At 30.0% G+C, this 17011-nt stretch overlaps 1 protein-coding gene across 2 annotated transcripts in view; it reads left to right on the top strand.

The window, feature by feature from the left end:
* The window catches only part of LOC143197137 (uncharacterized), a 103321-nt gene that overhangs the window by 47003 nt on the left and 39307 nt on the right, over nt 1-17011 (top strand). For both annotated transcript variants that reach the window (XM_076405341.1, XM_076405342.1), the window contains exon 2: nt 12966-13183. In XM_076405341.1, the coding sequence (XP_076261456.1) occupies nt 12966-13183 (218 nt within the window). The remainder of the gene's footprint in view (nt 1-12965; nt 13184-17011) is intronic.

Genomic DNA, 17011 nt, shown 5'->3' with positions numbered 1-17011 from the left:
AAGAGATTTTCGTCGAATGAAGAAGTGATCGCCGAAACTGAGGCCTATTTCGAAGCAAAGAACAAATCGTACTACAAAAATGGTATCGAAAAGTTGGAGGGTTGCTATAATCAGTGTATCACCCTTGAAGGAAATTATGTTGAATAAAAAAAAATATAATTTGGCGAAAAAAATGTGTTTTACTACGGTAGGCTCGGGGCTTCCTGGAATTCCAGAAATAATTTTAAAATACTGAAACAACTTTTTGTCACAGACTTGTATGTTGGGTAATATATCGTATCAATAATAATACACGGATCTGTGTCTGTGTGAGGACGAGAGCAGTTATATTAACGCCGCAATCCTCCTACTGTTGCGATAGCCGCGGGTTCGAATCCTGCTGGGGCATGGTCGTAAATTTATGTTTGTGATTGTTTAACATTTGTGAATGTTCTAGGCAAGAGTGTAAAATCCGACAAGGAAAATGATCCTAGTCACGCCAGTAACCAGGCTGGGTAAGACCGGATGTCTTCTGTGATGATTTCTGACGTTGGTGACTCGCCAGTCGGCAGGACCGTGGTTCGGAGCCCACGTTAAACTTTACTCCCAGTCCAGATAAACCCATAGTTGGTAAAAGGAGACTTTAAAATATATTTTAAAAAAAGTTATATTAACAAAATATGGTGCCTATTTTGATAAAATCAATAAATACTTCTTTAATTTGATTACGAATATTTCCAGTTTATTATGAAAAAAAAATTAAACACTTGGACTTTTAAAAGCTTTTTGATCTTTTATATTTTTTGTGCTGTTTCCCCTTAAAACATTAGAATCTGTTGAGTGGAAAACTCATGAATTATTTAGTTTATTTTGTAGAAACAAGCGAACAAGAATTGTGTTTCGGTAAATTTTATCTGTTTTTTTTTGGTCTCTCCATAATAAAACATACAGACTACATAAATTCGAACACTATGAACACTTAGTACATATTATTTCGACTTTTACTTGATGATTTAGTGCAGATTAGATAATGTAAATGTCGGGAAAAATGCGGGGCGTTTACTTTCGAAGGTTTTCCACATTTTTATGCGCCAAGATATCAGAAATCTTTTGTGGCCATTTAAAGGTGATTTTCTCTATCCAAGCATAAATGGTAGATAAAAAACAGTCATGCTGACCGGATTTAAAAAAAAAGAAGAAGAAGAATGAAGTGATTTTTAAAATGAAAACTAATGACTCGATATGAAACAAAGATATCCGGATTTTTCGGAACAAGACGAATTGACTTTGGGTTATTATGGGACTATTAAATTAATTTTCGTTTTAATCGAAACAACGGTCCTTATAGAAATAGCTATGGGATAATGAAATTCTTCATGTTTATTGCCTTGCCATTACTCTAGACCAAATTCCAAATATATTATAGGGTGAATCATATGTCGATTTCTTTACATAATGACGGTTTAGACTTTAATTTTCAGTTTGTTAATCAAAAAGTATTTAATATGGCATATATCCTCCTAGCAACAACAGATTAAAGAAAAAATACAATTGAAATCATGCACCAATATATCTATTCGCCATACATGGCGCCATGTGATTTTTTATTGTTACCAAAAATTAAAAATCGTGAGAAAATGTGATTTTGTAAGCATAAATGATATTAAAAGTGAATCGTCAGAAGTTTCTCTCAACGAACAAATTCCACAAGTAATTTAGGCACTGAAAGGAGTTCATAATATTTATTTTGAGTAGCGTAACATTAATTTAGAAAAATAAACAAAAATCTTTTCAAAAATATAAAAATCCCGTTAATTTTTGAATACGCCTCGTACAATGGCGAATAAAAATTTTAATTAAAATAATTATAAATTAATATTTTCCTACAATTATTTCGGAGATAATTATAACGGTCGAGATACGTAAAAGATCACAACAGAAAGAAATGTCCAAGAGCCTGCTTTACTTTCATTTTCCAATTTATTTCGAGTAAGTAAGGTTTCAAGAGGTAGTAGTTAGCGTTAAGTGAATGGCAGAAATTCCCTTTTTGTACTAATAAAATACGGAAAACCCTAAACTGTTCCCTTATCAAATGGCCGAAAAAGTTATCTTCTGGATCCTCTTACTTAAGACCATATGAAGTAAATCCCGAATTTATTTCAGGGTAGAACCATCATATTTACCCTGCAGACCATTATAAGGAAATTTTCTTTCTCAGGTATCTAGTTTTCACTCATTTGCCGTCACTTTACACTATTTAATTCATTTAATATTTGCTTAATCAGTTTTTATACAAAAAAACCAAAGATATATGAGTCTTGGCAACACCGTAAAATATCACCTGATATTTCCAATACGAAGTTTCCAATATTTCGGCATAACCTTCTTTATAGTTTCCTTTGTATGATTTACAGTGATATATATCCCGTTATATTGAATAGTAACATTACAATTTTGATTTAAAACAATAGTTTTGTTGAAAAATATGTATTAAAATTGTAAACTAATGTCAAAGTAAGTATAATTTACTACTGAACTTAGTATATTTTCTCTCCCTCTTTCTCTCTCTGAATATAAACTGTTAACGAAGAGAAATATATACAATAAAATAAATAAGAGTTTAAGAATCAATTGACTATTTAAGTTCACGTAGATTTTCTGTAAAATATTTTATAATAATTCATTTATTAGATATCAAAACTTACACACGAAATAAAATTTCAAAGATAATTAAATAAAGAAAACAATTTGAATGAATAAAAAACTAATTGGCCCCAGTTGAACGTATCCAGAGTTGAATGAATTATAATTTAAGCTGAATATTTTTCCCGTCGAAAAAAGAGGTTATGAATAAAAATTATTAAAATACACACGTCGCTTTTATTTCATTTATATCAAAGGAATTTTCTGGTTTCTATATTTCAGATGGATCGCTTATAAACATCCCGCTTCTCTTTATCATTTCAATTCTAAATCGGAAAATTTAATGTTCATTTTACAAGCTTTTGTAATAAGTAGAATACGTCTTATGAAATCATTTAGTTTGCTTCGTGGATAGTTAAATAAAAGGGGAAAAGTTACATTTCATATACAGGCAGTAAAATCTGGCTCAAAATAAATAATACTTGGAAAATCGTAATTAGAAATAATATACTATGGAAATTTAATGTTTTCTCCTGTTAAAACTCAAATATAATTTATGAAATAACGTTGTACTTATATAAATACACTTATATTTTTATTTCTATTCATAAGGAAAATAATTGACAGATGACGTCCGTATTAACTATTTATTACTAAAGTATATATGCAACTACTTACCTGCATGATATCACTCTCACTTATCAATAACACAAAAACACAATATTTAAAGTTTATTATTCAATTTGTTCATAAATCGCACACTAACACTAAGCTAAACCGTCTATAGAATCGATTGTTATTGGTCTTCCAACCTATAACTCACAAAATAGCACGATACGGGACAGAACTCTGAATTAATGAAATATAATCGTTTATTTTTGTACTGGATATAGTAAAATATTGTGTTGTTCCATCAATTAATTAAGATATCACTTATTTTTTAATATTTTAATAAAGATCCTAGCGACCGTTTAATAAAAACCGAATTCTGCAAATATTGAACTGAAAATACCGACTGAGTCTATGATATTTTGTTTTGACATTAGAACAAACTAAAGGATACCCCACACGTTATTAATTTTTCAATTTTAATTGTCAATCATATAAAAATTTTGTATAGTAATTTAAACATGTTTTTTATTAAAAATCTTCTAAAACATTTTTAACATGAAAATTTTAAAGCGAATATAACCAGAGTAATTTTTTTCAGATTCAAATTACTAGACATATATATTCCATAACATCTTCGTATATGGAAGTGGTTAAATATGATACCTTAATACGTTAACGTTACTTTGAATTGGGGATCATTTAAATAAAACATACGCGTGTGCTTGAAAATAAAATGCGAGAATGTCCAAATTTGCTGAAAGTGATACACCTCATTTGAATATGGAAATTTTAATGGTATAAAGTAATAGTGCCCAGTATAATGCATATATATGAGCCAAATCAGGTCGGGTCATTAGCTTTATTTAATGCAATTAGAAACTGTGGTTAATTAAATTACAAACGCCTCTATTTAAAATTCTTGCCTGGGTAGACTGCCTGCTGTTTTAGCTTTGCCGCTGTGCCATTTGCTCCCAAAAATATTCAGCTTAATTAAAAATAACACTATTCATTTTCGTTGAAGATGTTTGTTTATGCAGACATTTTATTTAAAGTAGGCCATAATGTCACATTATTTCAAAACTTCAATTAATTTTATACAATTTAAATTATTTTATTTGCAACATCCAAAAATATTAAAAAGTAATATTTAACGAATTAATTTCGAATAGGAATAGAGCCAATGACTCTTTAATTTAATTTCACTTCGTCGGACTTTAATCGAATCTCGTTCTCCAAATACATATATAGGATGACAGATTCGTTTTGCACATGACCATTTCGATCATCTGCTCTGGTTGTGTTTATTATTTATTAATTTTAGGGTTACGTTTTTACATACTTGTTGATTTATTATACATAATTGTGAATATTTGATGAAATTCAGAAAAAATACTAATTTTTCATTAGTGATCGAAGAAGTTAACGAATTATAGCGGAATTGAGATGACAAATAAAGTTCATGAATATATGTTAATCCCAGTATGTCATAAAATGTAACTAGTTATCTTACTTTTTGGTAGGCTTTATATAATTTTTATATGCCAAATTTAATGTCATTATTCCTAGTAGTAAAAATTATAACATGTAAGATTTGATTTGATTTGAGATTTGATAAGAATATGTAAGGATTGAATACTAAGAATACTAAGAGGGCGTATAGTACAGCGTTTATTTATATTAATTTAAGCTATTCAGTGAAGAAAAAATGTATATTAGATATCACTTATTTTTCGACTTCACTTAACTTCAAGAAATATTGAATAGAAGATACCACTCAATCGGTCATTGTCGGTCAAAATGTCATTTTGTTTTGACGTAAGAATAAACTAAAGGACACCCCACACGTTGCTTATATTTGAATTTTTATTGCCACATATAAAAAGATTTAAAAAGTTTTTTTGTAATTTAAATATTTTTTTTAATTAGAACTCTGCTAAAAACATAATTATATATAAATTATAGGCACCTAAAATAAATATAAGCTACCAGTTCAATATAATATCATTAAAATTAATTAAAAGACGATCTTTTATTGACAGAAAATCGGGTCCTATTCAATATTTCTCGGTAGTTAATGAAAGTACATTTACAAGTAGGTATAAAGAAAAAAATTTTGATTCAATACAATGTACCTTCGTATGCGAGTCAACAAATACCTATCGGGAAAACTTTCTTTTCCCAAGTTCTTTTCTGAATTAAAAGCTAGAAATTGGAAAAACTTTCCAAAGGACATTTGCCGAAAAAGGGACATTAAATTTAAGATAAAAAAAGATGTGAGTCAGCACATAAGAGAACCGATAGAGAGAGGGAGACAGATAGATACATTATTACACATATTTTACAGTTCGTGTAACTCGACGTTAGTTCATTATAGTGTATATTTGAACACACAATAAGGTAATAAAATCGACTACGTCCTCATTTTTCTGGTTTGAAACTAAAATTCATTCAATTCAGATACAAAAATTTAAAATGATATATTTATATCACCCTAACATAACATCATCTGTAACAATCATAAACAAAACCGTGTCAACAGTAAAGAAGTTTCTATGAATAGAACTAGTTAAGGAAGATAGCATTTCTCTATAACAAGAGACGATTTTTATAGAACAACACATATATAAGTCTAGACAGCGTTGTATTTTTATCTACAAAGATGCTACAGATTATAATGAGTACATTTTTTATTATATATGGTTCTGATTATCATCATAGACCAAATATCTGGTACAGGGTGAATGAATGCATAAAATATTGATTATTTTGTAACCGATGTACCTGTTCTTTTATTTGTTTGCATAATTTGAAACAGGATAATAATATATGCTGGCTTGGTTGGCATAGTGGTAAAGGCGAGAGGACGGTCCACTACTGTTGTCAAAGTTATTTTGTACATACGTCATATAAATTACTGACATCGAAAAGTCGCGATGTTGTCGAATCGATTCTAAGTTATAGTTCAGTTGGGCTTTGATATACAAGAAAATTATAATCTAAATAAAATGCTTCGTATATACTTCACTAATAATTCGTATCTTATATACTTATTTTCCTATTGCCTACTAATTTTCTGTATTAAAAAATAAATAATTATGTTAATTAAACAAAACTGTGTAAATATGAACTTAACCTAAAAATAACTTCCTTGCAAACTGTTAAAAACAACAATACGTGGCTGGGAGATCCGTCAAATTACTTCAGAATAAATGCGCATGAGTTGTTCTAGCCAATCAACAAGCACGCTGGGGTCCTTTTACTGTCGTCTACAAAAGAAGATTTTCGAAGTTTACTGACATCTTGTTTTTGAATGAACCTCATTTTCGTATTAATGGACAATGACGTCTTAATGAACCCGAAATGAAACCATCAGAATACCCTCAAATTGTAAATGAAGTCTATTATTTTTATTAACGATGTTATTTTTGAGAAATAACTTTACGCTATTATAGGTGAACAAATATAAAATGAATATTATCGTTATATGTAAACTATTTAAAATCCAATAAGGTTTTAACTTTTGTTAAATCAATCACATAAAAATATGATTATCACGAAACATCGAAATATCTAAGATATGGCTCCAAGAAAAAACCCCGTCCCAAGATCGGTTTCCATTTTCATGGAAAAAAGTCGAAATTACTTTTTAAACCACGGAATATTTAATTTAGATTGAGAAACATTTTCAGATAACTTTTGATTATTTTGTCGGTTATTTTTTGAATTTTAATAAAATGTTAATATTTTCTGTAAATATATATATACATACATATATATATATATATATATATATATATATATATATATATATATATATATATATATATATATATATATATATATAAATGATATGGCTCAGTGAATGGAGGTAAAACGAAATGAAAAAGTGGTGTTTACATTATGTGACCGTTATTTATTGGTAATATAAAAATATACAAAATAGATAAGACGGATGGCAGTGGTGTTACCTGGTGACGAGGCTTGGACAGTCGATGGTGGCACGTCTAAACTGAACAGTGATGAGATACTGAATGATCGGAAATACCCTTCAATAACATCTCACATAAACGTCTCGGGGTTGCCAGCTATTCGTTATCGTGTTCTAGTTGGCGCTAAAGAATTAATAAAGAATATTAATAATATAAAGAATATATATATATATATATATATATATATATATATATATATATATATATATATAAAGAATTTCCCGGATTACACATCTCCAACTGTATTCTACTCCAAATTGTATAATATATAAAAATATTCTATTTATATTATCAAAACATACTATTCCAAATTGTATTACAATTCTCCAAATGTATATTTCAATTAAACCTTTTAAATATGATGTGTAATCCGGGAAATTCTTTATGCGTATTTTATATTCGAAGCTAGAGAAGCAGGAAGCCTAAATCTGCGCTGCATCGGAAAATCCTAGTAGCAGGGCTTTGCACTTGTCTAAGCTGAATTAGTCCAAACAGGCAATTGTGGGTACAGATTCGCATTTAGATCGGAAATAAAACAGTTTATTATTCACTCAGATATGGGCGTTATGTTTGGGTAAAAGGTAGTAAATTCTACCTACAAAATAGATGGGCATGTAACTATTTTAACATATAATTTAATCTAAATGGCCCCTTTATCTTTTCAAATTGATTTGTGAGAGGCAGACCCCAGAGGAAATGTTTAATTTTGACAAAATTACGATTTACTAGGCGCTTGTGTTATTTTATTTATTTTTTTTTACTTTAAAAACGCGTTAATTGAGAAAAATTTGTACAATATATATTGATCAATATATTTTCCATCATTTTCTACTTCTTTATCTCATTATTCACCATTTGGAAACTCTGTGGCAGCCAAGATAGGCTGCATCGATCTGAGAAAGAGGTACTTATAAGGCACTAGATCTGGTGAGTACATTGGATGCTGCAGAACCTTCCATAAAGCAGCAACAGTGTACTTGATCTTTTTACCAAACCTGCGTCATTTAATTTATTTAACTAACAAGTGCAGACATTTGCAGTAACGTTTTAATTCGGTTTCAGAAGCTCATAAATCACTACACCTACTGAACCCACTAGGTCGCTTCGGTGTTGATTTAGATAGATTTCCTGGACTAATCCATAACTTTTTGGGCTTGGGGTTATCATAATAGGTCCAATTTTCATCGCGAGTCGTAATACTCCTCAGAAAACTCTTCTTTTATCACTAGCAAGCAATAAAATAGATATATCGAAATAGAAATTTCAATTAATTCGTGTCGTAGACATTTTTACCTTCATTTGAGTCATCTCCATCGCATGTACACTTCTAAAATCAGTTTGTTCATCAACTGCTAAACTCTCTGAAAGTTCCTTGAGAGTTTGGGTTGAGTTTTCATCCAATAAATCTTGCAATTCATAGTTTTCAGACTTTGTAAATTCTCTAATCGGTTTTTTTTATCATCAACATTCATTTGGCAGCAGATTTATTGAAATAAAGCAACAAAAGTATTAAATGAATCCAATATTAAATAGAAAAAACAGTTAGGTTAAGTGATATTTACCAATAGATCAAGATACAGATCAAGCATTTTCTTAAATTAATATTAAAAAAAAAAGAAAAACCGAACAAACATTTTGAGTGTCTTAATAAAAACTGTAGATCGTTTTTTGATTTCATACATAAATACGTAATATTGTCAAAATTGTTTGAAAAGGAAAAGAAAAATACCAAATATAATATTTAAAGTACAAAAACAACTAAGTTGTGTGTTGGATGTTATATCCCCGCGGAATGACGGAATCAAAATAAACAATGCTTAAACTGGAAACAGGATTTTCCTTTTAATGTTCATTATTTCGACGCAGAGATAAAAGAAATGTTGATGCGTAGGGTACATCAAAAATTCTTTTGTCTTTTTATACACAGAGCGTAATTTTTCGTGGAAATTGGCAAATCGTCCATAAAAAAAATGATTTAACCTATGTTCTGTCACGTATATTCTGCATCTGATATCTTGACATTTTCTGACCCCTTGCCAATAAATTCGCCCATTTTTTATGTTTAGTTTTGTTTCTAGACCGATACGTTACCTCGATCCAAATCCTTCTCTGGAAAAATAAAAAAATCCCCAGAATTTAAATTAGTCAGATCTATGATTTAATTAAACTATAAAGTAAGTAAGAGTGCCGAGTTTAGCCACACTTTCTCTGATATAATCGTTCTTTCGAAACATTTCAACTTTCTTTTTTGAACTTTCGGAGCTATAAAAGATAAAGGGGTGAGTGGTTGCCTACCCAGTTTTAAATACCGGATGTTATAGAAAATATCACATCAGTTTAGGGAATTTATCGCTTAATTTTCGTGTTTCTTGTTATGTCGATCGTATTCTAACAACAAAAAACTTAATTTATATTTAAAGGTGGCTTCTGTCATCTGTGAAATGACAGTTGACGTGTACCACTCTTGTTGTGTCTCTGTTCTTAATCGATAATCTGTCAATTCAATCACAGATATCTTGATTATCTATTTTATCGACGCAAAACGGATATTTCGAAGTAGTAATTTGGGTTTTGAGAGGAAAAATTTTCAAATCAGCAATTTTTTTATGGTGTTTATTAAATTTTGCTCTAGATATTCGTCCGGTAATATTGGAACGTATTTACTATTTCTTTAAAGTATGTTATTTCTACAGGAAATTAAATGGTGTCAGAAAAAAACCTTTTCTTTTAATTTTAATATTGAAATCCGCTCCAAAACTCTCACCGGTATTATATGACGTCAGCATACAGTTAAAAACACTGAAGATGATGTACCTGCATCAAATTCGTTCATTTTGCGTGTTATTACGAATTCTAAAGTGTGTAAAAAGCAAATAAAACGTCCAATTGATAAAAAACCCAAAGGTTCATAATAAAATGACATTTATATTTCAGTCAGGTGGAAAAATATCGATACGTTTATAAAATCGATAATTGAAAAGACATTTTTTCAACAAACCGATATATTTTCCAGACCGACGACCTTTTATGCCACCACAGCAGTAAATTTATAAAATATTTTCAAAAATTTAATGATATATCGATTTTATTTTCCACTACTAACATCTCTATAGCATCCGCTACTGAACATTAACATAGTTCGCTCTATTTGGTTATACTGTATCAAATAAATTATCAGTCTCCGCCTAAATATTGAAAATAAATACATTTTTATAAATTCATTAATGTATTTGTAGAGTAGATCACTTTCTGAAGTAAAGTTCTACATGTCAGGATAGTTATATTGTATAACTGAAATCATATAATAATACTTATTGCCCACGGGCAGATTGTTGACGTTCTAGGAGATTATGTTAATAAAAACAATTAATGTATTTCATTAAATAAATACGATATTTTTGTGATCATTGATGACTGTCAATGTTTTTCATCCGCAAAATATATTCGAGATGATAAAATCGAAAACTGCAAACAAATTAAATGACATATGACAAAATTTATAATAATTTGTCAATGTTTATTGATATTGAGGAAAATATTGTCGAAAATAACGATTATAAAACAGTAATAACAATTTTATTACAGAGAAATCATTAATATCTGGGAGAATAAACGCGAGAAGTAAAAGAAAACGGGGGAAAAAAATCTGAAACAAGTCGCATTCTACCGTTTATTTATCTTAAAAGGTTGAAGTAAAGTCCCCTTTAAGAATTCCGGGTTGCATTTTAATGAATGATACCCTCTGCCCCTTTTTTTACGACAAGGAAAAGCTTCAGCGTCGCCTTGCTGGATTTACCGATATTGCATCCTTAAAGCTCCGAACAGAATTCACTTATGCCATTTAATTTAACGAGAAAAAAGTGTATCGAGGTATATACGGCGCCTTCGAAAACAAATTTATCGTCTCCTGGTATTATATCTATTATAAACCGAAATGGTACGTACAAATTTATGTTAAAAAGATAATTATGAGTAAAATTAGCTTAGGCCGATTTGTTTTAAAATTAAAGTGAGTAAAAGGAATTAACAAAAACCCGCGTTAGACGGCAACCATAAATTCCTGCTAAAGTAGGGTACGCATATCCAAATCTAATGCGGTGAACATATATATTATACTATTTGACAACACAGTTTCGACATATCTTTAAAAAGGACAAAAGGGACCCAAATGTTCCATCCCCCTTTATTGGTTTATATATGTTTTTTTTAACTTTTCCCCCTCCTAAGTAATTCATTTGAATTACAAACTGTTTAAAGTGTTATCAGCTTGTTGATAACGGATTAAACGCTCTGCGAAAGGTGATTTATGAAAATTATTATATGACGTAAAAATATTGGGAAACGAAACTGTTAATTTCAGTGTTGCCAACTTGTGCAGAATTTCCCAATCTCTGGGGAATCTCATGTGGATTGAGGATTGGCATTATGCAGAAAAATGTGGATATTTTAACATCTCATGGTCAATTGCAGATTTCTGTGAAACATGCCAAGAATTTTATATTACATTAACGTCAGACATTACCAAGCGATTTGATTTCAATGATCATTTATTTCTTTTATATCCACTGTAAGTCCATGAGATACTCAATAGCTACAAATTAAAGTGCTGCAGCGATTTCCACTGCTTCATAATTCTGTAACAGTACAAAAATGAAAAATACAACGTAGCATAAGAGTACAATAAAATTTTCTACGATGGCTTGACAAGAAAACTAATCAAAATGCTTCCAATACAATATCTAGATATATTATAAAGCCATATCCCCAATAATTAAAAGAACACATTTTAATATAATATTTAATAATGAAGAATAATAGTAATTTAATTATTTATATAAATTTCAACTATTGTTTTCATATTTAAAAAGGGTTATTTTGACACAGCAACTAACGCGTTTGACATTGACAAATAGGTTACTGTCAATTCTTTACAGAGTCTTTAAATTCCTTGAAAAGTAAATGTTCATTATTATGTTGATGGTAACGGTGGAGTTTGAGGTTATACAAACTCACATATACTGGTAGAGATGCTTGATAGTAATCCTGCACTACATATTTTAAGAGCAAAACATCCACACCAATCATTTAAACATTAAATTCAATAAATACACGAAATTCCTACAAAAATGTTTCACCCTATAATTTCTAAAGTATATTTATGTTTAATTGAAGTTATTATATGTAGAGAAAATATGTATTACCTTTTTATATTATAATAATAGAGAACAATGATAATAAAATTGGTGTATTATACAAGGTGTCTCTGTATTGTGAGAATTTATAAATCACTTTTTCACTTTTTTGAGGCACCTTGTATAATATATATTTTTCGTTATATCTACAGAAGGTTAATATAATTTTAACAGATATCGTAATAGATGGAATTCAATATTTAACTTAAATTTAACTCCAATAATGTTAATTTTCAGTTGATTTTTAACGAGAAATCCTGCTATTATATTCCGAAAGTTAATAACAAGGCATGTTTTTCTAAAATGAATACGTTTAACTGAACAAATTAAAACGGTAAACCTTCAAATAATTTTCGTTGAAAAATGCCATCCTGCCATGGTAATTGTAAAAAGTAAAGAAACAATCTGCTAAAATAGAAACAAGAGATGTAAAAGCAATGTTTATTCAGGCAAAATGTAAAAGAATTCAGCATCTCGCTTTCGAGTTTGCGGTTAATTAAGTAAAACTGCTATCCGGAACTGTCTAGAGATAACAGATTTTTCTTTTTAGCTTTACTTTCTGGCACTCTGCGGACATATCAAAGAGCAGGCTGCGACAACGATATAGTTACCTTAAAATGTCCCGCGGGGACAAGCATTTCGGTCCAGATAGCTCAATATGGAAAATCCGCATCCTCCCATCGACTCTGCAATTCGAAATCGACCTCCACCAGTCTGGCACCTTATATGTCGGACACCACGGTCTGTCTTCTGCCCAACACCATACAGGTCAGTATTTTATTAAGTTACTTTTTTATCACTTACTGAAAAATACATCAGAACAACCATGATCAGACAACCACACATCGATTATATATCATCTGCATTATATATAGTGTAGGGCATCTGCTATTTCAATCACAAAAGTGTGGTGAGGCTGCAGGGGTGAACATGAATGACGTATGAAGAAAAGACCAAGGTACTGGTTCAGTGGAAGCTGAATTGCTAAGGATCAGTAATACAGGAGAACAAAACCATACATTTACGTATAATATATTCCCCATATATAAATACAATTCCTGCAATCTGGCAATATTACGAACAAAATATAGACTTTTTAACTGTTTTAGTGGTTGCGCCTATACTACATTGATTATTCAGCGCTATAATATATATTTCTTATATGTAAATACAATTAACACAATATGGCAACATTACGAATATATCATACGTATATATATATATAAATATATAAATATAAATAATATATAAATATATCATACATATATTCCCCATATATAAATACAATTCCTACAGTCTGACAACATTGCGAACTAACATATAGAGATTTTTAAATATGTTTAAAAATGGTTTACGTAGTCGCTTGTTTATTATACATCCCACATGTCCGTCTCCACTTTAAGTAAACGGTCTTCTACATCCAGTATTTATAAACAGTTGCTCATGAAAGAAAGTCATAAGCAATCGATTGTCTTGCAGAATTGAATTAGGGCCGGCTGTTGACCTTCAAACACGCAAAAAAAACTAAGAGATAACCTACCCTATATCACCGAAATCAGAGGTAGTCTTTTAACAGTACAAGGCCTCTTTAAATTTGTAGTTAGTGAATTTGGGAATTTCTGAAGTCTTGACGCCTAAGCAAAACAAATACAAGCATTCTTTTGAGATACCTTCTATAAACACGCATAATATATATGTTCTGATACAAATGTTTGGCGAACAAATAAAGTGGTATTTGCATCATTGCTCATGAAAGAAAGTCATAAGCAATCGATTGTCTTGCAGAATTGAATTAGGGCCGGCTGTTGACCTTCAAACACGCAAAAAAAACTAAGAGATAACCTACCCTATATCACCGAAATCAGAGGTAGTCTTTTAACAGTACAAGGCCTCTTTAAATTTGTAGTTAGTGAATTTGGGAATTTCTGAAGTCTTGACGCCTAAGCAAAACAAATACAAGCATTCTTTTGAGATACCTTCTATAAACACGCATAATATATATGTTCTGATACAAATGTTTGGCGAACAAATAAAGTGGTATTTGCATCATTGCTCATGAAAGAAAGTCATAAGCAATCGATTGTCTTGCAGAATTGAATTAGGGCCGGCTGTTGACCTTCAAACACGCAAAAAAAAACTAAGAGATAACCTACCCTATATCACCGAAATCAGAGGTAAGCTTTTAACAGTGCAAGGCCTCTTTAAATTTGTAGTTAGTGAATTTGGGAATTTCTGAAGTCTTGACGCCTAAGCAAAACAAATACAAGCATTCTTTTGAGATACCTTCTATAAACACGCATAATATATATGTTCTGATACAAATGTTTGGCGAACAAATAAAGTGGTATTTGCATCATTGCTCATGAAAGAAAGTCATAAGCAATCGATTGTCTTGCAGAATTGAATTAGGGCCGGCTGTTGACCTTCAAACACGCAAAAAAACTAAAACAGATAACCTACCCTATATCACCGAAATCAGAGGTAAGCTTTTAACAGTACAAGGCCTCTTTAAATTTGTAGTTAGTGAATTTGGGAATTTCTGAAGTCTTGACGCCTAAGCAAAACAAATACAAACATTCTTTTGAGATACTTTCTATAAACACGCATAATATATATGTTCTGATACAAATGTTTGGCGAACAAATAAAGTGGTATTTGCATCATTGCTCATGAAAGAAAGTCATAAGCAATCGATTGTCTTGCAGAATTGAATTAGGGCCGGCTGTTGACCTTCAAACACGCAAAAAAAAACTAAGAGATAACCTACCCTATATCACCGAAATCAGAGGTAGTCTTTTAACAGTACAAGGCCTCTTTAAATTTGTAGTTAGTGAATTTGGGAATTTCTGAAGTCTTGACGCCTAAGCAAAACAAATACAAGCATTCTTTTGAGATACCTTCTATAAACACGCATAATATATATGTTCTGATACAAATGTTTGGCGAACAAATAAAGTGGTATTTGCATCATCGATTTATTAAAATTCGGTAGAAGAGCAAAGAAAAAGAACGGCGAAATTCGACATCAATTTTCATATATTTTATTCGTTTTTAACAAAGGCTATTTTTTTAGCGGATTTTTCTCTTTCCAGAACGTGGATCCCTTGCAAATCTTTTCACCTAAAAGCTGAACTTAACTTCAACTTGATGTTTTGTCTTAAATGGATGCTGTCGGCTGAATATATCCCTTTTTTTTCTGAATAAATACAATTGTATCGGATTTGAATCTCATTTTATACAGTTGAAAAAACACCACCATGTAAAGTTAACTTGATACTCCGGTGGTAACATAAACATAATCTTCCCATTTTATTGTTTTCCTCCTCTATTTTCATCATTATAACCTTTTTCCGAACCATTATCGGTTTATGTCATATTTATATGTAGTTAGAAGCCAAACCCTTTTGGTTATTTAGACAAAATTTACATACATTACAGAAACTCTACATGTTAGGTACTTGTATGTATTCTAATAATTTTTTTCGCTTTAAAAAAACTTTTATTGAGAAATTTTACCATATTATAAACATCTACAGTAAGAGATTCTTTCGATTTTGGTAGTTCGTAATACACAACACTTTTCTAATCTAACCGTATGCACAACAAGACTGTATTCCGTGCAATATTGTATCTATTCTTCATAGATCAATACAATTCATACAATCTGGCAACATTGTGAAGGGTACATAGACTTTTTAAATATTTTGGTGGTGGTGTGTACTATATTGAATATTCAACGTTACATTCCAATCATATACATATAATATATTCTCCTGTTTTAATGTTTGTTATGAATGTTTAACGTTGCAGGATCGTTTTTCTTAATATCATTGATTACGATACACGTTTTTACGCTTTTTTAAATTAATTTTATTTCATCAAACTTGTATTTTCCAATAAATACGTCACTATTTATTAAATATGTAAAGAATGAAAGGAAAAGAGTATCAGAAGGAAATGTATTATGGAAATTCTACCATAGTTAAATGATAATGATAAAATGATAATTTGAATCCTCAACTAGAACAATAAAATAGAGAAAATGGCAGATACAAGGAAAGGGGGACAAGAAGATACAGAATGACTAAAAAACAAAATGATATAAATTATAAAACAAACTAAAGCAGATAGAGAAGATAGAGAAAAAGGAGAATAACAAAATAATTAATTGCAGAGTAACAAAATAACTGTAGTAAAATAAAATATATTCCAAACTATGTTTAAATTAACAATTTAAATATCTCACTCTGAAATTTAATTAATCCAGGCTAAACAGTAATAATTAAAACTCATGAATCGTCCTAACCTGTTACATTGCAATCATATAAATATAATATATCCCCCATATATAAATACAATTTATACAATTTGGCAACATTGTGAAAATAATAGAATTTTTAAATATTTAAAATTTACCTATTTATCAAATGTAAATATTTTCCTTATCTTGTGTATTCAATATTTTGAAAAATAACAGATGTATAATATCAATATGTTGTCTTTCTCCTAGAACTTTTGCAATATTCCTGATACAATATTACAGTGGCATAGAAGAAACTATATACTATATCAAGAAAGGAATATAAACGAACATAA

This window comes from Rhynchophorus ferrugineus, unplaced genomic scaffold (genome assembly GCF_030347505.1).
Source record: "Rhynchophorus ferrugineus isolate W39M unplaced genomic scaffold, kcgeb_rfMv2 rfM5, whole genome shotgun sequence".
In the NCBI taxonomy this organism is placed as follows: domain Eukaryota; kingdom Metazoa; phylum Arthropoda; class Insecta; order Coleoptera; family Curculionidae; genus Rhynchophorus; species Rhynchophorus ferrugineus.
The sequence above is the reverse complement of the archived record's forward strand: the minus strand, read 5'-3'. Positions and strand labels throughout refer to the sequence as shown.